The 27072-nt window shown below is 26.5% G+C and overlaps 1 protein-coding gene across 1 annotated transcript in view; it reads left to right on the top strand.

Annotated features, from left to right (window-relative positions):
- The window catches only part of LOC100205877 (maltase-glucoamylase), a 110200-nt gene that overhangs the window by 38009 nt on the left and 45119 nt on the right, over positions 1-27072 (top strand). The window contains exons 4-10 of the mRNA XM_065792305.1: positions 105-276; positions 3032-3134; positions 6338-6450; positions 8722-8847; positions 15149-15280; positions 23286-23399; positions 23892-23954. Of these exons, the coding sequence (XP_065648377.1) occupies positions 105-276; positions 3032-3134; positions 6338-6450; positions 8722-8847; positions 15149-15280; positions 23286-23399; positions 23892-23954 (823 nt within the window). The remainder of the gene's footprint in view (positions 1-104; positions 277-3031; positions 3135-6337; positions 6451-8721; positions 8848-15148; positions 15281-23285; positions 23400-23891; positions 23955-27072) is intronic.

The raw sequence follows: 27072 nt of genomic DNA, 5'->3' as shown, positions 1-27072 counted from the left end.
TTTTCTATTTCTATTTTACATTTGAATTTTTCAATGAAGAAAAAGTTTTGAAGATATAATATAAAAATTATTTATGATGCTTGCATTTTTAAATTCATCTTTAGATGGGATACTAATGCTGGTTCAATGATGCTCTCAGATCAATTTTTACAAGTTTCTGCTAAATTGCCTTCTGAATATTTGTATGGCATTGGTGAAACTTCTCGACCATCATTCAAAAGGGATTTTACAAGTTGGACAAAAATACCATTGTTTTCAAGAGACCACGTTCCATATGTAATCTTTAAATATTTTAAATACTCAACTCTACGAGTTAGCTCTAAAACTGTTGCTTATAAGTCATTTGTTTTCACTATTTTCAAATTATTTTAATTAAAATAAATTAAGAATCTATAAGAATCTATAAGAATCTGCAAAAAAGAAAATTTCCTTCAAGTTACAATTTTTCCTAAAGTCATTAGAGGTTTTTATTAAAGTTTTCAAAATTTTTATGATAGCAAAATAGTTTTAAGTATTTACTCGAAATTGTAACCATGACACTGTAACTACTTTATTACTGGAGATTCGAAACCATAATCATTATCTAGATATACAGAAATACCAATAAAGTAATTTGTAATTTGATTAAAATAAAAAAACTTTGCTTAAAATTTTTGTGAAGAAACACAATTGCGAGGAGACACAATTTTTAAACTTTTTGTTTGCTTTTTAATTTAATATTTTTGTTAAAAAAATTTACCAAAAGAGTATTTTTAGACTAAAATCAATAGTTTGATGCAGTTTTCAAGTACTCCAAAAATCCAAAAATCTAAATTATTCCTATAAGAAAAAAGAAAACTGAAAAAAGAAAGTACTTCCTGTCATTGTTATAATGAAATATGACTTTTATAGTTATGGTTGAGACAAAAAACAAACAATTTAGAGCAATAAGAAATATACCGCTTGGTAAACGGCTTGTCTTGTTTAATTTTTTTAACTAAACCTTACCTGAAACAAAAGATAGGAAAATATATTATAAAAAAATATATTATGCTTCAAAAAAATCAGGGGAAAATCAGGAAAATTAAGTCACATTTTTGAAAAATCAGAGAAATCAGAGTTTTTATTATGTATCTTATTTTAGAAGCTCTTTAATTATGAGTCTTTTTTTAACACTCAGATTAACTCTAAAAAGAGCAGTTATTTTTTTTGAGCTTGATTAGTAGCTAGCTTTTAGTAACTAACTAGTACTTATATTATATATATTTATATATACTTATAGTATATATATATATATATATATATATATATATATATATATATATATATATATATATATATATATATATATATATATATATATTTAGTAACTTATATATATATATTTAGTAACTAGCTAGTATACTATATTTATTAGTATTTAGTAACTAATTTGATGCTAGTACTAACTAACTAGTACTAACTAACTAGTAGCTATTTGATGTTATTAGTAAGTAGTTTTTATTTTCTTTAGAATAAAACAAGTTTAAGTAAATTAGATAATAAACTCAATATATTTTGATGATCAGTGTTTACAACTACCAGAATATATAGCTTGTTAATGTGTGGGGATGCAAATACCTCAGCAAAATGAAGAGTTTGTCCACATCCAAGAAATATAATTGAACTGTCTATTATGGGCCAGAGAGTGTCAAAAAGTCATTCAACAGGAAAAACATTGTGAATGTTTATCTCTTCACTTAACAGCGACACATATACTATTTACCAATGTGTCAAAAAATATACATGTTGTAACAACCACTTTGTTATAAAAACACAGTTCAAGTTTCCACTCTTCAGTTGTATGTTGTGTCAGATTCGGTTATTAATGCAGAGATCAGATGGACATATAAAAATGTTTTGTCATCATTCTCTTTTTGTTCCAGTGATGGACTTTTGATTTTGTTTAAATCAATGTTTCCTGACAGTGTTATAGCTGAAAAGTTCTCTCTTCAAAAAGACAAGTGCTCATATTATATAAATTTTGGAATAGCTCTTCATTTTCAATCAGTTCTTATTAGAGATATAGATAAGTCAGACTTTTATGCTGTTTTTTTCGATGAAAGTCTTAACTCAGTTGTGCAAATCGGGCAAATAGGTCTTGTTGTTAATTATTGGAATAGTGTTTTAAACAGTGTTTGTACTCGTTACCTTGACTCTACCTTTACTGGACATAGTTGAAGTAGAGATGGTGCCAGCACTGTTATAAAGAATTATAATTGCATATGTTTTCTACAGTCGTTGACATGTAAGTTTGTGGAAAAATTGCCTTTAAAATATGCCATTGCGCAAAATGTAAAATGTTTTAACCCAGAAATAATATGCAATAAAAAAATGGCAAAGGAAAGGATAAGTGATTTGATTGATAACTTGATTCAATTGCATTGGATTACCCCAAAAGGTAGGAATGAGGTATATACCAAATTCAAGAGATATTTAGAAAAGATTGTCTCTAAAAACAGGGAACTTTTCATGAATTTCAACAAAATAGATGATAGATTGGATGAGTTCTTTTTTTCTAAAGTTGGTAGTTTAGATGATTATCCGGCACAGTCCAAATTAATCAAAATGGTGTTGACTCTTTTTCATGGTCAAGCAGCGGTTGAAAGAGGGTTTAACATTAACAAGAATATGTTATAACCTAATTTAATGAGTATATCATTAACAAGTCAGAGAATTGCGTATGACCATATAAAAGCTTTTGACTTCAACCCGCAATCTATAGTTATCACTAAGGAGATGCCTGAAAGCCAAAAAGTGACTTACTTGCTATAGGCATAAATCTAAAAAGTATATTATATAAATTATTATTAATTTTTCGTTAAATAGTGTTTGTATACACTATTGTAAGTTACTTATTTTTATAATTTTTTCTACAATTGATTTTTTTTTCATAAGGATTGAACTATTTTATTAAGTTTTTATTATTTCACAATGTTGTGCTTTTGGCTAAAAGTTTCTTAAATACATTTAATTTAATAGTTAAATTAAAGTTTAGACTTTTTCTATTTAGGATAGACCTAATCTCAATTTATATGGAACACATCCTTTTTATATGATTCTAGAAGAAGATGGACAGGCTCATGGAGTTTTGTTACTAAACAGTAATGCAATGGGTAATGTTTTAATAAAGATTTATTTATTTAACAATTTTTTTACTGTATTTATCATTCCAAGGCAACTACGATAAAAAAACTGTATTTAACACAACTTTCTGTTAAAAATTTTATAAATGCATAACAATGACTTCTTTATTATTAAAAACACATATAACATCACATTAACAGCAAATGGAAGACCATTCCCCTGGTTAATGAGTACAAACAAACTCGAAATCTGGTAAAGAAAGCAACTTGTGATGCAATCCGTACTTATGAAATTAATTTATCAAATGACAAGAAAAACCCCCTAAAATTTTCTTTGCTTATATTAATAGTAAACACACTATAAGCAACCAAGTTGTGTCATTACAATCTATGATTGGTGAAATTAATAACAACTAAGTTTTTATTGCCAACACACTAAACAAACAGTCTCAATCTGTCTTTACCATTGAACCTCACAATCCAACTTTACCTCTTTTTACTAAATGAATAGCTGTATCACTTCTTTACAACTCCTTTAATTATGAGTCCGTTTGAAGTCACCTTGTTACTCATGATGGTTATAAATTTATAGATAAAGATCAGATAAGTCTTTATGTACTTAAGGCATGCTCTAACACAATAGCAAATCCACTAGCCATGATCTACCAAAAATTAAAAGAACAAGGCATGTAACCAAAGGCATGGTTTGTTGCAAATGCAGTTCCTTTGTTCAAAGGAGGTTCTAAAATGAGTCCAAACAATTACAGACATATTTCCAATACATCTGTGCAATGCAAAATAATGGATAAAATAGTTTAAAGTAAGATAACGCAGCATCTACTGTCTCAAATCTTACATCAAATTGTCAGCATGGTTTCATAAACAAAAAATCTTGTGTTACTAATTTACTTGAGACTATAGATTTTTTGACCTACATTATATCACATAAGCTTCCTGTTGACATTTTTCTAGATTTCGCTAAGGCGTTTGACAAAGTTCCTCACAAAAGACTGCCACAAAAGTTGAAATCCTATGGAATTAAAGATTTTAAACTAGATTATAGTGTTCCTTTCAAATCATACTCAACGTGTCCAACTTGGAAATGTAACATCAGAATGGGAAAAAGTTACTAGTGGCATTCCTCAAAGCTCAGTTCTTGGTCCAATGCTTTTTGCTTTCTTCATTAATGATTTACCAGAACAAATTAGTAGCAAAAATATATGCAAAATGTATGCAGACGACACAAAAATCTTTAATGTGGTCAGCACTGAAGAACAAAAACTTTTTTTAAATGGGTTTAAGAATGGCTTATAGAAATAAATATTAGGAAATGTAAATAATGCATTTCAACCAATCCAAATCTGTTCCACACCAATACTTTATTAATGACCGTGGCTCAAACAACAGTCTCAACAGAATTCAACTTGAATCAACCTCATCAGAAAAAGACCTTTGTGTTTTATTTTCCAATAACCTAAAGCAAAATTTCCAAACATCTATTGCTGCAGCCAAGGCTAACAAAATGCTTGGTATCCTACAACACAGCTTCATAAGCAGAGATGCAAAACTCTGGAAAAAGCTATATACAACTTATATACATCCACTTTTAAAATTTTCCATTGCCGCTTGGTGGCCTTATTTAGAAAAGGACATTTCTTTAATTAAAAGGGTGTTGCAAAAGTACTGCAAGAGATGAAGCCTTTTGATTATAAATCAAGATGTATCAAACTTGGTCTCACTTCTCTATGCGAACCAAGAAAATGACCGGCATCTAAAACAGTCATCTTAACACATAATTTTCCGTGCTTCAATGCTGCTATACAAACTAGCTTTGCTAACTAATGATGAACTTACGGTTTATTTATTGTTTCATGTAACTTATTAATAATAATAACAACCAGAGGTCTTTTTATTATAAAATCATAAAAATATAATAATAAATTTTTATTTGGTATCATATTTTTATTGTTTTTTTAACAGTATTTGAATATTATTTGTTTTCTAAGAGTTTCATTTTAACACTCAGCAGCAGCTATTTACTTTAGAGAAAATGAAATAAATATTACTATTATTATTATTATTATACTAATTATTATTTGTCAATTATTAATCAAGTTATTTTAATTTCAACATCATCTATACAAATGTTGGGGACAAAAAGTGGTTTTAATTTAAAAAGTTTGATTTTTTTTAATTTTATAAACATTGTTCGTTTTTGATATTAATTGAATTAAAAATTTTTTTTTTTAAGTTTGAGTATCAAAATGTTGCATCCCTAGAAGTTAAGGTACTCTAAAATAATTTTTCACATGGCGTATTTAATTTCATGTTTGAGTGAACTATCTGCAAGACTGCCTGAGTACCAAGTTTTGGGTTAAGGCCTGAGAAGTGAAATAATTTTGTTAATTAATTATTGCTAATTTTGAAAAAACATGCTGCAAAAAAGTAAGTTAGCAGTAAGTCGGAACAGAAACATTAGGATGTAAGCACTGAAAGAAGTGCTCTTAACCACTAAGCTACTGAAGATATATAACAAATTGAAAAACAAAATATTTTATAAACTTTTGATGACGATTGTAATTACCCAATATTTTTCAAACAGACACTCCTAAGTAAGGGTGACTTTATTGCGCAGCAGAAATAATTTGCAAAAAACAAAGTTATTTAAAAAAATAAATGAACCACAATTAAAAAAAATATTTGTTTTATATTTCTTTAAAATTCAAATCATTCAATAAAAATAATTTACATTTTTTAAATTAAAAATTCTATAATCATAAATAAAAATATTAATCAATAAATAAAGAATGACTAGTCAAAAAATCTCATTTCGGTAACAAAATTGATATTTTTATTAAAACATAATTTTTCAAATATGATAAATAAAGAACCATTATTTAAAAAATAAAATACTTTGAATTTCTTTGAAATTGAAACACTTGTATCCCAACATAATTGCTTATATTTGAACTATCTGTTAAAAATTTGTATAACATTTATTAAACTTTATAAAACTAATTTTTTAAAACAGGTACTAAACCAGGGATATATATATATATATACATATATATATATATATATATATATATATATATATATATATATATATATATATATATATATATATATATATATATATATATATATATATATATATATATATATTTCATAAAAACAAGACAAAATAATTTTTAAAAATTGTAAAACTTACAAAATAATTTTTTTATGTACAGATATAACAACGCAACCTGGTCCATCAATCACTTATCGGACGATTGGTGGTATCTTAGATTTCTATTTTTTTTTGGGACCTACTCCAGAAGATGTTGTGCAACAATACACAGAGGTAATTTTAATTTTTGAATAATTGCAAACTGGTTTTTTATTTCCAGATATTTTGAGCTTATTAAATTCATATTTCCATAAATTTCCTACTTTAATTTTTTACCTCCCAACACACTTCCACCTTATCAGTTTACCTGCTTTTTCTTCAACCTTATCAGTTACCTGCTTTTTTCACTCTGCATTCTCTACCCTCTTTCTAATCTTGTAATAATTTTTTATTCTTCCTTAAGTTTCATAGGTAAAAATATATTTTTTTAATATATTAACTGTATAATGTATGTATAAATATATATATATATATATATATATATATATATATATATATATATATATATATATATATATATATATATATATATATACACTTTTTATATATAAAAACAATAATAGCTGTATAAAATATAATAAACTAATAATAATGGTAGTTTAAATTACAATAAAAATAGTAATATAATAAGGTTAAATTAAAAATCAATTTTTTATTTAATAATTTTCCATATATTATATATGTAGATAAAACATATTGGTTATAATATATTAGTAGTAGTAGTAGATTTTTCTGTGCTGGCAAAGCCAGTGGGTGTGTTTTCATCCACTTTGACAGCTGTTATGCTTGATTGATCCTCAGCCAGCAATCAAGAATGACTTTAAAATTATCAACCGATTGTGCTGTTATGACTTCATTTAGAAGTGAAATCCACAGATTTGCAATTCTATTGAAAAAGAAATGTTCTCTTGATGGAAGTCTGGCAAATTCTTTGTAATATTTAAAACAGTTACCTCTCAAGTTGTTATTTACAAATTAAAAACCTTTGATGGTTTCTATATTTTCAATGCCATGAACAAATTTATATAATTGAATCAATCACCTCTTTTTCTTCTTACGTTTAAAGTGGTTAAGTCTAAAGAAACAAGTCGATCTTCATATGTAAGGTTACTTATTGAAGGTACAAGTTTTGTTGCTCTATGTTACACTCTTTCAATAGCATCACAATCTCCTTTTAGATACGGATACCAAACTGGAATAGCAAACTCTAAAAGAGGACAAATGAATGTAAAATAAAGGAAATGTAAAAGTTTATAGTCAAATTTTGCAAATGATTTTTTTACATGACCTAGCATCTGATTTGCTTTACTGATTGCCATGGTGACTTGATCCTTCCATTTAAGATTTGTATCGAAATAATACCAAGATTTCTTTTTGATTTTGATTCCAGCAGTTGAACACAATTAATAAAAAGGGGACTCCTTTTGTTACTTGAACCATAATGCATGACAATACATTTATGTTAAATCTTTATAGCCAATTGTCCGGTCCATTTAAAGGCTCTATTTAAGTCATTTTGAATTTCTCTCATACACAGATCAGAATCCACACTTGCTAAAATCTTAGTATCATCTGCATATAATTTTGTGATGTTTTTCATTATCATAGGTAAGTCCTTAATATAAATAACAAAAAGGAAAGGACCAATAACTGAACCTTGTGGCACACTACTTAAAATGTCAACACAGCTAGATACAATTTCACCTTTAACTATTCTTTGTCATCTATTTATTAGGAATGATTCAATCCATTTCAAAACAAGACCAGTGATTCCATATACTTTTAACTTTAATATCAGTCTTTTACGCGCAACCGTATCAAGAGCTTTTGTGAAATCTTGCAAAACAACATCAACTGGTGTACCGTTTGCTATGCATAATGTTATAAAATCAATAGTTTCTAGTAAATTTGTTGTACATAACTTTTGAAGTTATGTACAACAAATTTAACAACGTTGTTAAACTGAAGTTTCCCTAACTTCAGTTTAACAACTGAAGTTAGGGAAACTGGACGATAATTTGTTGATACTGTTTTATTGCCTTTTTTGCAAAGTGGAGTTATGTTTGCAGATCTAAATTGAATCGGCGGTTGACTAGTAATTAAAGGTTCCCTAAAAATTAATGTAAGTGGTAGAGCAAAAGCATTTGATGAATTTTTGAGCCGGGTGTGCCGATTAACCTTAATTTTGTTCACAAATCTGTTTTGTGATGATTTTTTTGTGATTTCGCAATTTTGTTTTGTGAGTGATTTTAATTTTTTGTCCTACTTCAAACATTAATTATTAAAAAAATATTTTTTTTTAAGTTACAAAATTTTAAATCTAATATAATTGTATATAAGATTTATATATTATATAAATTACAAAATTAGGTACAATTTTTGTGTTTAGGTTGTTCAAGAAAGTGTTTCACTGTTATTTATTATACTCCAAATAAATTTTTTTAGTTTGTTGGGAGACCTGTGTTTCCTGCATATTGGGCACTTGGATTTCAGTTGTGTCGATATGGTTATGATAGTTTGGATGAAGTTAAACGTACTGTAGATAGAATGTCTAAATATGACATTCCACAAGTAAAGAACATTAACTTTTGTTTTTTAATTTTTTAATTTCATTAATTATATATTATTCCAAATATTATACATGACTGTTAATAATATTCATATTTATAACTATTAATAGTATTAATGATTATTAATATAATAGTATTTAAATATTATTTATGATTATTAATAATATTATTATTTAATACTATTAATAGTGTTAATGACTATAAATATAATAATATTTAACTATTATTTATGGTTATTGATAACAGCTATTAGAACAAAAATTAATAAACAAGAAATATTTTAATAAAGTATAAAAAAGATTTCTTCAAAAAAATATATAAAATTTTAAAAAAGACAATGATAAAAAAAATATGACATTTTATTATTTTTAACAAAAATGTATTTATAAATTTTTGAAAAAAATTGATATTTTTTAGTCTTACATCTGGAGTTTTTCAGATTTAATTAAAGCATAGTTTTATGTTAATCTTTAATATATCATTTGAAAAGTTGCTAACCCAAAAAGAAAAATCAAAATTAGAAAAGGCCCCTAAAAACAGTTTTCTAAATTTATTTATTATATATTTACATTTAATTGCATAGGCATGTTTTTTTTTTAAAATAAAGTTACAATTATTGATTTGGTTATTCACTTTCAAAGTTGTTTCAAAGCACCTGTCACCTAATGGCAGATAAAATCTGACATTAGGTGACAGGCAAGGTAATAGTCAAGTTTTATAAAATCTGACATTAGGTGACAGGTTTAGTCAAGTTTTATAAAATCTGCATGAACTGATTTTGATGTTTGCTCACTCAAAACATAAAAATTAAAGTGTCTCAGTTAATCAAATCAAAATAGCACTCTCACAAATACATACTTCGTGACTTAGTCATGCGCAAACCTAAGACTGGTAACAAATCAGAAACTTAAGTATTATCAGGAAAGCTAGATAAGATTTAACATCATCAGGGAGGTTTAAATCACTTTTTAAAAAGAGTTTTAATTTCTTCAAATTAAAAATGAGAACTTTCTGACAATTAATTGAATCTAATTAGTCTACTGCCAAAGCGAGCACAACACTTCCAAGACCAAGTAAAACAATACTGAATCTAATCAGTCTACTTTTTTATGGTTATTTAAAGATATGCAAGCCTTTAGAAGCCCACTGCCTTTATTAATGCCTACTTAGATCATACTTTGCTAAGAATTAACTATAGATTTTACTTGCTCAAGTTCAGAAAAAAGTATCTGTTTTTTTTTGTGTCTGTTTAAAAAAAACCTCTAGAGTGGATTGAAACCTGCTTAGTTCCTATGCTTTTAATTTTTTAGAGTTGACGCTTTTTGTAACAGTCAAGTCACTTCACTTGTTGCTATAACCATTTGATTTTTCATCTTCAAATTTGTTGCAAATTTTATTTGTTATATAAATAAAAATGTTATATAATTGTTATATAAATAAAAATTATTTGTTATATAAATAAAAATGCTGCAAATTTTATTTGTTAGATGTTTTTTAAAATTTGGTAAGATCATGTCTTATGAAAACCCTTAAAATTTTCAAGAACATCTTTTTGATCTTAATGATAATGCATTACACAATTTCTAGTTAATTTTTCAAAGGAAACTCCAATAGAATAAGAAATGTGTGAAATTTATTGCTATTATTAATATTCAAATTGCTTTACTACCAACTGCAAACAGTCTCAAATATAAACATCAACTCCTAACTCAAATTTAAATCACTCACTTGTTTATCGACTTGTATTTGTTCACTAGTTTATTTCTATATTATTATTCACATTTATTGTTATTAATTACCTATCTTGTTAATAACCATATATATTAATAACCATATATGTTAATAACCATATATGTTATTAAAAATCACATATCTTGTTAACAACCTCATACTTGTTAAGAACCACATGTGTTAATAACCAAATAACTTGTTAACAACCACATATCTTTTTAACAACCAAATATATTGTTAACAATCGAATATATTGTTAACAATCAAATATATTGTTAACAACCACATATATTGTTAACATCCACATATCAACATTAACACACTATTTCAATATTAACACACAAAAAATATAAGATGATAAATTAAAATAAATTTAATGCCTTAAAATATGACGAAAGTATTTTTGTTATAGTTGTTCTTTAAGATAATCATAATAATATGTATATTGCTTTAAGTTCTAATTGTAAAAGCAAAGAAAAATAAAAAATCATGCACAGAAATGGTGCCCATCAGCAAAATTCATAGATACTTTGGGTCAGAAATTTGTTTCTGTCATAGACATACTTTATATCAGAAATTTTGTATATAATTACAAAATGTTCGATTAAAATGCTTATACATGTGGTTGCCAAAATTTTGGTTGCCAATATGTGGTTGTTAACAAACTATGTGGATATTAACAATATTGTTTTATTGTTTATATCCACATAGTTTATAAACCAAAGAAAACTTTGATTATAAAAATGGATAAAAAAAAAGACTTTCTTAGATGTAGAAAGTCTTTTTTTAATATTTAGTTACATAATTATTAAATAAGTTACATTTATCTTTGAAATATTAAACTCTTTTAATAGTTAGTTAAAATATCTAAGCAAGGAAAATATCACCAAAGAGAACTTAGATTATCGAAATAAAAAAACACTTTCTTAGATTTCTTAAAGTTTTTTTTAATATTAAGTTACCTGTTTGTATAAATTTTTTTTAAATTATATAATTAGATATTTTTATGAAAGAATTTTTTTTTTTCACTTTGTTTTTTGTAACTTTGTGTTGTGCTACATTTTATTTGTTCTATATTTATTAGTAAATATAACAACAACATATTATATATTTATTAGTAAATATAACAACAACATATTATATATTTATTAGTAAATATAACAACAACATATTATATATTTATTAGTAACTATAACAACAACATATTATATATTTATTAGTAAATATAACAACAACATATTATATATTTATTAGTAAATATAACAACAACATATTATATATTTATTAGTAAATATAACAACAACATATTATATATTTATTAGTAAATATAACAACAACATATTATATATTTATTAGTAAATATAACAACAACATATTATATATTTATTAGTAAATATAACAACAACATATTATATATTTATTAGTAAATATAACAACAACATATTATATATTTATTAGTAAATATAACAACAACATATTATATATTTATTAGTAAATATAACAACAACATATTATATATTTATTAGTAAATATAACAACAACATATTATATATTTATTAGTAAATATAACAACAACATATTATATATTTATTAGTAAATATAACAACAACATATTATATATTTATTAGTAAATATAACAACAACAGCAAATAAAGTCAAAAAATCAATTTAAAAAGAATAAATATTTAACACACATGTATTCAAAGCCAAGATTAAAAAACATAACACCATCTATATATAATATAGAGATGCTGTTATGCTTTTTCATATAATATTATTTTATATAAAGTTCGTATAATATCTTTATCTTTGTATTTATAAATTTTTAATATTTATATATTTTGTATTTCAATATTATTTATCATATTTCAAATTCTAGTATTCAAAAATGTGCTGCCCTAGCCATGGTTGATAAAACAAAAGTATTTGAAGATTTTGAACTTCAGGACAAAAACTCTGTGGCAATACTTTTTGCGCAAAAAGTCTGGAGCTATAGCAAATGTGAAAAATGTGCTAGAGAAATCAAGACCTGTGGTGGCTTGACTAGTGGACTCCATGCACATTTAAGGACCTCTCACCAAATAAATTTATTGAAATATTATCCAGTTCAAGTATCAATTTCACTATATACTGCTGGTGTTTCCACTACACCTGATTTGCAACTTGCTAGACCCAAAAATAAAATTTTAACTTATTTTACGAAAAGTGAAGATAAAGATACACTGCCGAATTCTTTAGCTGTAATGACGCCCACTGATGGCTTGCCATTCAGAGTTTTTATAACATCTAATGAGCTAAATAAAATCGCTGATAACTCGAAGTTTCAGCGTGGCAAAATCATCCAAATCCATTTGCCAAATAGTTAATAAATATGCTACTAAAATTCAAAACTCAATAATAAAAGAATTGTCTGAACTTCAACAGCAAGGAAAACGGATTTAGTCTTACATTTGTCGAGTGGACTTCTGTAAAAAATAGTTGTTATTTGAATATTAATGTTCATTCTAGAAACAGATTTTAGAATTTGGGTATAGCACGAGTTAATGGACAATTCCCAGCTGAAACGTGCATTAAGTTAATTGACAAGTTACTGAAAGAACACAACTTAAAAATTGATTGTGATATCTTATGTATACCACAAATGGTGCTTTAGTAATGAAGAAAGTAGGACAATTAATGTCCATCGACCAACAACTGCAAGCAACCACTATGAAGTTGGGAGTTACTAGAAAAAAAGAATAGAGTTATAGAGCAAAGAAACGGTTGACAGAAGACCTTAAAAGTTTAAGGTTGTATAAGTCAGGAAAACATGAAAATGGGAGAGAGTTCCAAAGAGTTAAAGTGCGGGGAAAAAAATTAGCGAATAAAAGTTTTTAGAGCATGCAGAGGCAGATACAGTAAAAGAATGAGACTTTGATGAATGATGTGTCAAACGAATAAGAGATTTGTCGAGGTAGAGAATAGAATCAGGGGAGAGAAAATGGCGAGCAGTTTAAAGAGAAAACGTATTAGATTTAGACGGATTAAGGATTTTTCAAAGTTCACCAAATTCAAATGAACTTGCAAATAATTTGGCTCCATTGATAAACAAAAGTTGTAAAGCTGTTTTGACTGTCATTAATGTTAAATACGGAACAGCTTACTTTTTATGCTAGAGCATTTTTAAAAATTGATCTCAATTCAGCTATTAACTTTACAGAATCTGAATTAGAACTGATATTATCAACAGTATCTATGTTGGTACCATTGAAATTGGATGTAGAGGGTTTATGTCAGAGAGATGCTATTCTTCTATCAGCTGATACTACCTTGGCATTTATGCTTCAAAATTTGGGCGTAAAACCATTAAGTAACAATGTAAAGACCTCCTTGGTTAAAAGAATAAAAGAAAGATGCTCAAATTTATCTTATCTCATTCAATATCTTCATAAAGGAGATCAAGCCCAAAATAATTGTGGTTCAGATATCATATTTGATCGGCTAACTAAAACTGCTTTGGCAAATTTAATTGTGCATCTTATCCAGCAGCTCTCATCCGTCCAAGACGAACCTTTGAACTTGAAATTACAGGAGTAGCTGGACATGGCCAAAAATAATGAGATGAAAATGAAAACAGCACCAAAAACAAATCGAAATATTAATGATTTGACTAAAATGATATGAAAAGAAATTTTTTTATTTGAAGAAGACGATACACGTGGTACCAACTTGAAGTTGGTATACCATTATATTTTAATTATTCCTCCAACTATCGTAGAAACTTTCTTCTTATTGGGAATATTATGTACAAAAATTCGATCATCTTTAAATGATTAAGCTTAAATAATTTATGTTTTTTGCAGGCCAATTTCAATAATAATTTTTTTTTATATTTTTTCATTTTTTTTTCAAATGAATTAATTTTATATATTAACTTGAACAATAAATGGTTAAATAAATTCATTTTTTTTTCAAATGAATTAATTTTATATATTAACTTGAACAATAAATTGTTTGAACCGTTTATTTATTGTTTTGGGTTTTAATTAATGTTTTTTTGAGTATTTGTAAATACCGGTATTAACACCAGTATATCGGTTTTTACTAAATCTAATACTGAAAAACCGGTAATTACTTTTTGGTCCGGTATTGGAAGCCCTAATTATACATGAACTGTATTTAATACTCTATTTTTGAAAACGTCCTTATTAAATTAAAAAAAAAAAAAAATTAAAAATAAATAATATGAATAATAAAATTAAAAATAATGGTATTAATAATAAAATAGTAATAACTGCAATAGTAGTTATAAAAATAAAAATGTTTATTCAATTTAATTCAAAGAATGTCAGTAGAATAGTTTAGAATGTGAGAATGTCAGTAGAATAGTTTAGAATGTGAGAATGTCAGTAGAATAGTTTAGAATGTGAGAATGTCAGTAGAATAGTTTAGAATGTGAGAATGTCAGTAGAATAGTTTAGAATGTGAGAATGTCAGTAGAATAGTTTAGAATGTGAGAATGTCAATAGAATAGTTCAGAATATTTTTTTTTTTTATTGATTATTATTTTCAGTTAAATATTATTTTTTAAGGATGTTCAATATGGTGATATTGATTACATGGAAAGACAGCTTGATTTTACTTACAACAAAAAGACATATGATGGTCTTCCTCAATATATAAAAGATATTAAAGAAAAAGGAATAAAATATATAACTATTTTAGTGAGTAATAATATTATTCAAAAAAGTTTTTTATGTTATTTTGTAATCAAGATCAAAACAACCAGCACAAATGTTCTGACATTTGGGCCGATAATTTTGGCAATGTATAGTAAATTTATTTATTTATTAAAATATAATTATTTGTTATTGTATAGTATATATATTATATTTATACCTTATTATCTTTAAATATATAATACTTGTTATTATCTTGTGTTATAATTTTTTACTTGTTTATGATTATTTTTTTTTATTTTTAATATTATCTTGTTAATAAGAAGTAAGCTCTTTTTGTTTCTATTATTTCAAATTTCTATTAAAAAGCATGCTATAAAATATAGCAGAAAATAAGTGCTTAAAAACTTAACTTTAACAGAACTTTACTAAAACCAATTCTTATTTAACTAAATTTTTTCCGGCAACATTTTAACTTGCAACAATTTTTAAGAAATTTTTATCTTTAACTTAGTCTTTTGATTTAATTAAATTGTGAAAGTATTTATTACCTTTATCCCTCTCTTTGTTGAAATGTTGTTTTTATTATCTTAAAGGATTAGCTTTAGCTCTATTCAAATTCTATTCTTCTAACCATCTTTCTAATTCAAATTTCTATTCAAATTCTATTCTTCATCTCTTATTCTTCATTCCATCTTTCATATGGATGAATCTTTTACTTATTTTAATTACTCTAAATATATATAAATATAATATATATATATATTATATAAAAAATAATATTCATTCAAGTTTTTATCTTTTTTTTTTCTTTTTTTTTAAAATTCTAATTCACTCCTAACAAGGTTGCAGACAGCAAATATTAATTTGGGAGTTAATAGAAAACAAAGAATAGAGTTAAAGAGCAAGAAAACGGTTGATTGAAAACTTAAAAATTTGTAGATTGTATGAGGCAGAAAAACATGAAGATGAGAGAGAGAGTTCCCAAGGGTTGAAGTGTGGTGAAAAAAACTAGACATGTAAAAGTTTTTAGAGCATTCCGGGACAGATACAGTAAAAAGATTTTTACCTGTTGGGACTAGAAATAATAGCTCCTTTAAGCAGCGACCATGAAAGTATTTGTAGAAAAGAGAAAGAGATGCGACTTTACAACCATGGAAGAGAGGCTCAAGCTTGCTGATAAAGCTATGTTTACAATGCGTTTTTACACCTTGTCTAAAATAAAAAAGTGCATCATTAGAAAAACTAGTCCAAATATGAAAATAGTATTTCATACAGGGATAAATAAGATATTTGTAGAGGTATAGAATGGAATCAGAGTTTTGCAATCAATTGTGGATATGGTTTCCATTAGAGGTCAGTGATGAATGAAAATCCATAAAGACGTAAAGAAGAGGACTTGTAAACAACCAGCTCAGAGGGTTGCCATTCATTATTATAGGAATGTCAATAGTATTGCGATAGTTGTTTGCAGTAATAAACTAAGTTTTGTTTCAGATGTGTCAAGCCTCAGACATGTCAAAATATTAATTATATATCTTGACATATAATTATCTATTCAAAAGTTTACCATTTAAATAAAAATTTCTTTCTCACTTGCACTATGTTCTAAATCTGATATTATTACTGTAGCAATATAAACGATTAACTTTTAGTAACGATTCTCGCTATGCTGAGAATTACGGACTGGGTATTACAGACACTGCTGAATTAAATTATTAATTATTGAGCATTAAAATTCTTTTGAATTAAAAGTTTTTTTTTTTAATTTCAAATTTCAATTGCAAAATAATTATCGTGTGTTACTTAATCGCAAAATAATAGAGTTTTTGAAGACTAAAATTCTTTTGTTTAAATAGATTTCTTTTTAGATAAAATTCTAGAACAACTTGTGATATTAACACGTTACAAGCGGGGCGGGTAAAAATACCTGCTTTGCGGACTGCTGTCTATTAGTGGGTCGGGTATTTTTACCCGTTTTAATGAATTTACTTTAAAAGCGGCACAAAGTAATTTCACTCGATTGGTTTACATATGAAAACTGATAAGACTAGCTCGTACTTTTTTGTTTAGACTCTTCAGACTCTTCAACGTAATTTCTTTAACATTTGTTTATATAATAAAGATAACAAAAAAATCATCAATTTTGTTATGTTATTGTTTACATTCTGATTGCTCATAATTTATATGCATAGACTAAGCAATCTCTAATCGTTTTCTCTTTTATATAAACATTCATTAATTAAGGAATGTTAAACGGATATTTTAAAAATATTTCAGACAGTTTTTATTGACCTTTTGAACATCTTTTTTTAAATATTTTTTTATTACAAAAATTTTTGTCGCAAAAAATGGATTCTGATAGTGGTAGTGACAGTGAAGTTTACGCAGACAATTTATCGCAAATTGCAAGTGATGCCGATATTGCAGAAGTTGAAAGCGAGTGTGAAAGTGATGAGGACTTTTTTCATCCTAGAAGACATAGGGCTTTACCCATACCGTCAAGCGATTCTGAAGAAAGTGAGAATGAAGAAGTGGAGTGGTCAGAATATGACAATCCTCCAATTATAGAACAATTTTTAGGACAAAGTGGCGTTGTTGTGATACCAAGTGATTCAAAAAGTGTAGCTGAAGTTGTTCAACTTTTTATAGGAGATGATTTATTTGATTACATGGCCAAAGAAACTAATCGTTACCATCAACAAAATATTGACAGGTTTAAGAACAGAGCAAAAAGTATAAAATGGAAAGACGTTTCTTCGGTAGAATTTAAAAAAATGTTGGGATTACTTCTTCTTACGGGCAAAGTTTGCAAAGATACCAGGGATGAATATTGGTCAACAGAAAGAGCAATTGCAACCCCAATTTTTGCGGAAGTAATGAGTCGTGATCGTTTTCGCCAAATATGGTATTCTTGGCATTTTCCCAACAATTCAAACGATCAAAATGAAAGAGACCGGCTTAAAAAAATTCGTCCAATTATAGAATATTTCTTACCCAAATTTGAGAATGTTTATAAGCCGCAACGAGAATTATCATTAGATGAAAGTATTATGTGGTGGCGAGGTCGATTATCATTCAAAGTGTACAACGCATCTAAAATCCACAAATATGGGCTGCTCATACGAATGGTCTGTGAAGCAAAGAGTGGATATATTTGCAATTTCAAAATATATGCTGGTGATGGCAGTCGTCTTCAAGAGACAGTTCTGCAACTTTTGCAGCCATACGAAAACTTGTTGCACCATGTCTACATGGACAATTACTATAATAGTGTCGAAACAAGCGATGTCTTGTTGCAACACAAATTTCGAAGCTGCGGTACGATACGCAAGAATAAAGGCCTTCCTGAATGCCTAAAAAATGCAAATTTAAAAAAAGGGGAATCCATGTTCCGTCCCTGAAAAGACATTCTATTGCATCGCTGGCAATTAAAAAGACCCGTAAGAATGATAACAACAATTCATTCTACAAGTATTGTCAAAAGCGCAAATGTTGACTGGAATACCAAGCAGAAAATTTGAAAGCCGATATGTGTTGTCGATTACAATAAGTATATAAAAGGTGTCGACCGTGCTGACCAATACTTGTCATATTACTCAATCGTAAGGCGCACAAAAAAATGGACAAAGAGGACAGTCATGTTCATGCTAAATGGCGCTCTATTTAATGCATTCAGAGTATTCAAAACTTTAAATATTAACTCAAAAAAAAGTTATAAAAACTTTCGACTCGATGTTGCCAAAGATTGGATAAGTGGTAAGGCTATTGATAATTCGGATGATCCAGTACCAAGTACGTCTGCATCTACACCCACAAGAAGTGATTTACCACACAGACTATTGGATGCCAAAAAACATAAAGTTGTGAAAATAGTTACAATTGGTGGCCTAAAAAAGCACACTCAAAAACAATGCCGGGTCTGTGCTACACATAAAAAAAAAAGTTTAACGTGCTTTATGTGCGAGTTTTGCAAAGTGCCTCTTTATAAAGGAGAATGTTTTTTTAAGTACCACACAGTGCAAAAATATTAGTTTTAAATAAGTTAATTCGTTTTAAAAACAATTTTTAGAAATTAATTACTTTATATAAATTGTAAATATTTTTAAACAATATATTATATTATATTATTATAAAAAATTGTTGCAGTTTTATTAATTTTAATTAAAATATGTTTTTGTATACATCAGTTCATCTATTTTATGAACCGCATATTAGATTTCAAACGCGTAGTTTTATGCAAATTTTTGCCCGCTACGCACACCTGTTTAGTCTATTTCGCTACCCGCTTATAATGTGTTAAACAAGAATATGTTTAATCTTGATACAGCTTTAAATAAAAAAATAAAAAAATGGTATACGTTTTTTATTTTCTGTTCGAGATTTCTTGTTAAAATAATTTTTAGTTAGAAGCTTATATTATGTGTTAACAACATATAAGATATAAATAGATACATTTATATAGCTAATTTTTGTGAGTATATTAAGTAAATTTAATATTTGTGTAACAGTAGGTTCTTTTAGTAACTTAACTTGTTGTTTTGATTTAGTTTAAAGGTAAATTTACCGTGATCTACATATCCATTCAATAAATCAAACTAAATTTTTATTATGCTAGTTTATTTAACTCAAACACTTAATGATATGCTGAACAAAAAACAAAAACATGCTACAGCAAACGTTTTTTATAACCACCGTAGACTAACTATGAAGGGAAAAATCCAATCTGATTGTGTAAAACTGAGCTGAGTTTAAAAACTGTGCAGTGAGCAAAAACATTATCGAAACCAGATGTTTTTTTAACAAAAAAAACTATGCAGATTTGAGAGCCTAAAATTAGGCTCTCAACTAGAAGTATAATGGCAAAAAAACAAATGCTTTTGATAATATGTCATTCAATAATTTGTTTTGAAAAGTTTAATTAACTTTTAACCAGACCCTTTTAACCATGTATAAAAGATTAGATGTTTTTTGCAAATAACTTTCTTATTTTGGGGAAAAGTAATACAATCAGACCCATGAATTAGAGATAGAATGATAGGCTTTAGTTAATGGCACTGTTAAAGATTTTCAAGGAGTCTCTAGAACATAATATCTAAGATAAGGTTCATAATGTATTTTATCTCAGATCTTATGCTCTATATAGATGTTTGTATTCTGAGAATAACGGTGCTTAACATCAAACTGGACCTTTTTAAATTGACTTCTTGCTATAACAAAGACTTGTTTTTATGAGAGATAATCTTGTAAAAAATATTTTTAAAATGATTGCAATTTATCATAGCAACTGCTCAAAAAGGTAAAAAACGTAATATAGAATGAGGCTTGACTTAAAATCAACAAGAAGAAATACAAGCTCCTATACCTGCTTGGACTCAGGAGGTTAGGTAGATGTTGCATTTATACATACATAATATGGATATATATGGATACAAATATTTACACTGCGCGACATAAAATATTTTTAAAACTCTACTATATATTTATATTTAAAAATCAATTTTTATAATAAATGCAAGCAAAGGGTTTACAAGACTAAAAGGCATTTAAAAAACTTTAATTTAACTTGCATTTTATTTTTAAAAAAATGGATTTTCTGATACAACAAATTTATAAGACACTTTTAAAAAAAATTTCTATAAATTGTCTTTTATAAAAAAAGACATCTCAATTTTTAAAAAACCAATAGTGGGTATTTTTACCATTTTTTTGAATCACTTCAATCATTCTAGAAAGTAAAGAATCATACAACTTTTTTATTAATGAAATGTCAATTGCATTGCATGCTGATGCGATGGATGATTTCAAGTCAGCTATTGAACTATATTGTTTACTACCTTCAAACACTATATGTGACAGCTGTGCCCAATTTTCAATAATGCATTCTCAATAATGTTCAGGTTGGCCACTTCAATATTTCAATTTTACTGCTATTGAAATAATCCTTTACTATCTTAGCTGTATGAATGCTAGCATTATCTTGATGAAAAACAAAATTTTCACCACCAATGACAGATGCTTTATGTCGTAAAATTTCTTGAACAATTAAAAGTTAATCCTTAGCCTTCATTTTTCTGTTAATAAAATGAATTTTTGATTTATCATGACACCCAATTGCACACCAAATCATTCCACCACCACCACCCATTTGATGTTGTTGCTGTGTTACTGGTTCTTTATGCAAATTGTGAAAATAATAATTCCATCTATCCCACCCATCAAAACAAAATCATTTTTCGTCAGAAAATACTACTCATTGTCACACTTCTTTCCATGTTGCGTGGTCCTTTGCAAAAGTTATTTAATCGTTTATGTGTTTTGTTGTCAAAGGTAGTTTTTGCTGAAGTTTTTTTGCGCTGAAGTTTTTTTTTAAGGTGAAAACCATTATGAATAACTTGCTGAACTGTACGTAATTAGCAATCACACCTGCTTCTGCAGCAATTTGATGTGCAGTTAATGAAGAATTTGAAGCTTGTTGCAACAACAATCACGGTTCGCCTATCAGGGTCACTTAATTTTGATGGACATCCAGGGCTTTTTTTTATTTCATACATATGAGAACTATTAATGTACCTTTTAATCATAGTTCGGCTGTCCAATGGCTCTAGCCATGTAACTAACGGAGTGACCCATTTTCGATAAGTTAGAGAGCACTTTTTTCTCATTTGAACTCAACGGTGCAGCATGATCCGTTATTAATTAATTTGTTATTTTATATTTAATTTAAAAAATCCTAAATTAAATTTTTGATAGTTCACAAAGATTTACACTTAAATAATCGTTTGTGGTGTTTACATTAAATAATATTCGTAATTGCCTACAACTGCAGTTTGTAAATAAAACGTATTTTGTAAAATTGTCTTATTTTTTTGTCCCACTGAAAAAACAGTTGTTTTTTTATAAAATGCGAGTTATGTTTAAAATAAATTTGTTAAAATGTTGTTTAGTGTTGGAAATCCTTTGCTTTCATTTACAATAAAAATTTGTTTTTAAATATAAATGTATGGTAGAATTTTATAAATATTTTTTGGGTGTCTTATCATTAAGCCGCGCAGTGTATGTTTGCTATATATTTAGAAACTGGCATAATTATCCTTACATATTTTTATAAACTTTAGTATTTATTTGGTGTCGTATTTGCCAAAAGAGAAGATAATGATCAGATGGATGCATAGTATAACAAAACAGATTAAGAGCCATATTCTTAGACAGGTTAGAAAAAATATTGTATCTAACAATACTTGTCAGAAAAGGTCAAAGTGGTTTGGTTATTAGCATGTAGAGAGGTAGCAGCGTCTGGAGGAAGCAGTAGAAGTAATAAAACTTGGAAAGAGTGGTATAAATGAGCTTTTGTTAAGGAAAGTAGATGCTTAAGATTAATTATATTAGAGAAACAGCATGAAAGGGGAAGGCTAAAGCTTGATGATGATGATGATGATGATGATGACAATGATGATGTTGATGATGATGATCATGATCATGATGATCATGATGATCATGATCATGATGATCATGTTGATCATGATGATGTTTATATATAAACGTACATGAGTAACATATAAAGTATAACATGGGTTATAAATTATATAATTATAAAATTATAAAAATTATAAAAAATACTTTAGAATTTATCAGTCTATGCAGTCCCGGTCACAAGCATTTTTTTTATACAAAGTGTTCTAGATACTTCTCATCTTTGATTTTTTTTTTTTTTTGCATAGTTTATTTCTAAATTAATTTTTTATTTATTAAAAAAAACATTTAGTGTAGTGCTAAATCAGTGGTGTAGTGGTTAAGCTTTCCACCACTCCATCACTGTCAGGTAATTTTACTGGGTAAATAATTTGACATTATTTATAGTTTATTACTAATAATATAACTTTTTACTTTATTTAATTGAACATGTTTGTTTTTATTTTGATATGTTTTAATTTAATATTTTTGATATTTTATTTACATCATTTACAAACAATGTATTGAAATTTTTAATATATACTCTTCCTAATATGTATTTACTAGGGTCTAATACAATCTTGTCATATACTTATAGGACCCAGCAATAAGTGCAGAAGAACCAAAAGGGACATATGAAACTTATGATTTGGGCAGCGAATTGGGAATATGGATAAAAGATGAATCAGGGAAGGCGCCATTAATTGGAAAGGTATAGATTAAATTATAGTTTTTTTACATGATAGTATGATGTGAAATCCTAAAATGGATTCGGCTTTGGAAAGTAACAAAATTACTATTTATATCTGGTCTTTAGTGTCTAGGAGCTCCAAAAATTGCTATGAGAATTATGGATTACATAGGGGAAAAATACAGTGAATTTAAATGTTTGGAACCTTTTTTTTTTAAGCCCAGAGTCATGGGAATAGCCACCATTTTATATTAATATATAACAAATTGAGATTTTGTGATTTTCAGAACTGGAGTCCTTTACATCCATGATACTTCTGTAATGGTTTTTAATATTTGTTTTCTAGTCTGGAGAACAATTATTAGAAACTCATTGAAGAAATTTATGCATAAATTTCTCATTAGATAAATTTATGCATATTCACAAAATTATTTAATGACTGTGAATGTTTTTATTATCATTTTTTATTTGTATAGATTTGTAGTATACCATATGTTTAATGAATTGTTTTAGGTTTGGCCTGATAAACCAAATATTTTTGTAAACAAAACATGGCCCTGGGATGATCAAACTAAGGTACTGTTTAACTAGCTTAACTTGTTACATCTTTTTAACCATAAACTAATTAAGCAATTATTGAATGATTAAATGAGTCATTTATTAAATAAAATCTCTCAAGTAAAGGAAAATTACTCACAAAATATTTTTAGATATTATTATTAAATTAAAAAAAACATTGAAATATAATAAAATAACTAATCATAGTTTATTAATCATTAAGCATTAGTTGCAAGTCAAATGATTAAAAATCAAGATTTTTTATAAGAAATAAATTCTGTTTTAAAAAATAGTACAGTTTTTAATGTAAAATAAAACACATTTATATATTTCTTAACTTCTATTCTATGGACTTTTGCCATTGCTGGTGAATAGATTGTTATTAATATAAAGTGTTATTAATATAAAATACAAGTAGTATAATAAATTATTGTTAATAGGAAATAAAATATGTTAAAAATTTTTAATGTTTAATAAATAATGTTACTTTTTTTCTAATTTTTTTGCTTACTTAAAAGTCAATATAGTTATTTATTATGTTTATATTGACATCAAACCTAATATTGAAGATAATTGTGTGTGCTATAATTGAGTTGATGTTGTTTAGTAAAAATATATCCTTAAATTTTTTTGGTGCTAATTTGATACTGTTATTGCAATGCTTATTAATAATTATATTGCTGAAAAATGACTTGAATGACTGTTCATTATGTTTGTTGGTATTTTTAAAGTTTAAAAAGTTTCTAGTACTTGATGTTGTCAAGGTTAATAAAATCAAATTGTTTGAATAAGTTCATCTGTTTCTTGTAATAAATTATTTTATTGCATAGTTTTAGTGCTCTGCATAAAAATCAACGATGAAAACTTTGTAGGTTATATGCTTTAAGTTGTTGATTGATTTGAAATATTTCTTTGTTTTGAATATTATTTTTAAGTAGTAAAAATAAAATCATATAGTATGTATTGCTAAGGCTTTGTATTTCTTATTTTGTGTAGTAAATTAAAATACTTGAGCAGTAATCAAAGTTAAGTAGAACGTTTTAAAGAATTGTAAACGAACTTTGAAGGCTAGACTAAGTATATTAGTTATTGAGAATAATTTTTTATATGCTTTTGCTTTTATCGTTTTTATGTGTTTGGTAAAATGTAAATTACTCTTTACAATGACACCAATCAAAGAAAGTTTATTAACTAATTTAGAACTCATCACTTAATATGATTGATGTTGGCAATACTACTTTAGATATATGCTTATTTGTTAAAAGTGTTCTCTTAGTTTTATCCCAATTGATGTTGAGTTTATTAGCACTACTCAATAAAATTATTAAAATTAATAAAAGAGTATGCAGTTACTCTTTTAGCGATTATTTGTTTAAACACTTTTGTTAGTGGAGATTCTATAGTAGTACTTTGATAACTATTTGATATCATTAATTTCACCTTTTTGTTTATAAAGTGGCATTATGCTACATATTTTAAATTCATTTTGGAATATTTCTAGGCCTGTTTCTAGACGTTTGTTGAATACTGCCTGTTTCTAGAAGTTTGTTGAATATAGTCATGTTTTTTTTAATAATTTTGTTGGAATATCTAAATAAGTACAGCTGCTTTTTTCCTTTAAGTTTTTTATCATATTGACGGTTTCATATTTATTATTAGTAAAAAATAAGAATTTTTTTTTAATCTTATTAGATATTTTAAGATTATTGAAGAGAGTTACAAGAATCATTAATTATACAATCAGAACTAGATTTGAATGTACAAAAAAATTTGTTGAAAAATAATGACTTTTCAATGTTTGAGTAGGACTTCTTGTTGCTTATAAAGTATATAATCAACAAAGGAAGTATCTTCAAAGCTTAATTTAATTTTGATGAGCTTGATGATGTTTTGTATTTATTAAATAGTCTTTTTTATTAAATCTAGTTGTAACTCTAGTTGGTTTATAGATATTATTTTTTAAGTTGTTATTAGTAAGAAACTCATTCAGTTACATTCCATATTGGGAGCTGAGATCTTGATTTAGATCACAGATTATAAACACTGGTTTATTTTGGTTGAGATTTAATAATAAGCATTCTACATAGTTGTTAAAGCATTGAGAATTAATATTTTGAAGCTTATAGCATCAGATAAAACTGTTTTTCAATTTGTTGTGCATCTTGGAAATGAATAACCTCATAATCAAAACTGCTATTTGAAAATAAAACTTTCAAGTTATTTTTATGTAAATGAGAATTTTTAGTTAGAAGCTTATATTATGTGTTAACAACATATAAGATATAAATAGATACATTTACATAGCTAATTTTTGCGAGTATATTAAGTAAATTTAATAGTTGTGTAACAGTAAGTTCCTTTAGTAACTTAACTGGTTGTTTTGATATAGTTTATAAGTAAATTTACTGTGATGTACTTTAATCATTCAGTAAATCAAACTAAATATAACTTTAAAACAATATTCCACACAGAGACTTAAAGCAATTTAAATTCAAGAGCACTTTATGTTGAATAAAAACCCCACGAAAGAGACCAAAATAAATACTTCTATTCAAAAAATAAATTTAGCGTGACGTATTTTATGACCTTTATGAATAAAAAAACTGTTATGAATAAAAAACTCAGAGGAAAAACTTTACTTTTAAAGAATGGCCACAAAAAAAAAAAAAACTTAAAAAAGAAAAAAAATTAACAAAAAACAAACAATAAAACAAACAAATCGCGAAAATATATTTTTTAACCAAAAAACTTATCGCGAAGGTGTGAAAAGCAATCACGATTTGCGATCGCGATACGCTTAATTCGAGCCCTGCCATATTATAAATTTATACTAATTTTTAATTACATATATTTATATATAATTGTTTCAGTTTTTATGTTATAAGTAATCAAAAATATCGCTTATCGCTTAAAAAAAATAAATAATTCAATAAATGAATTTAAAAATATAGATAGTAGAACAAAACAATTATAATTACAAAAAGTAATAAAAGATGATAAAAGCGGAAATGAAATTAGATTCAGACAAATAGTAGTCGAATAAAGTAACAAGGATTATTATGAAAGGAGTAAAATAAAATAGAATAAAATCTTTTAGATACTAGTAAAGACCACACAAAGCAATAATGAGAAAATA

The sequence above is a fragment of the Hydra vulgaris genome, chromosome 03 (genome assembly GCF_038396675.1).
Source record: "Hydra vulgaris chromosome 03, alternate assembly HydraT2T_AEP".
NCBI classification, from domain to species: domain Eukaryota; kingdom Metazoa; phylum Cnidaria; class Hydrozoa; order Anthoathecata; family Hydridae; genus Hydra; species Hydra vulgaris.
The sequence above is the reverse complement of the archived record's forward strand: the minus strand, read 5'-3'. Positions and strand labels throughout refer to the sequence as shown.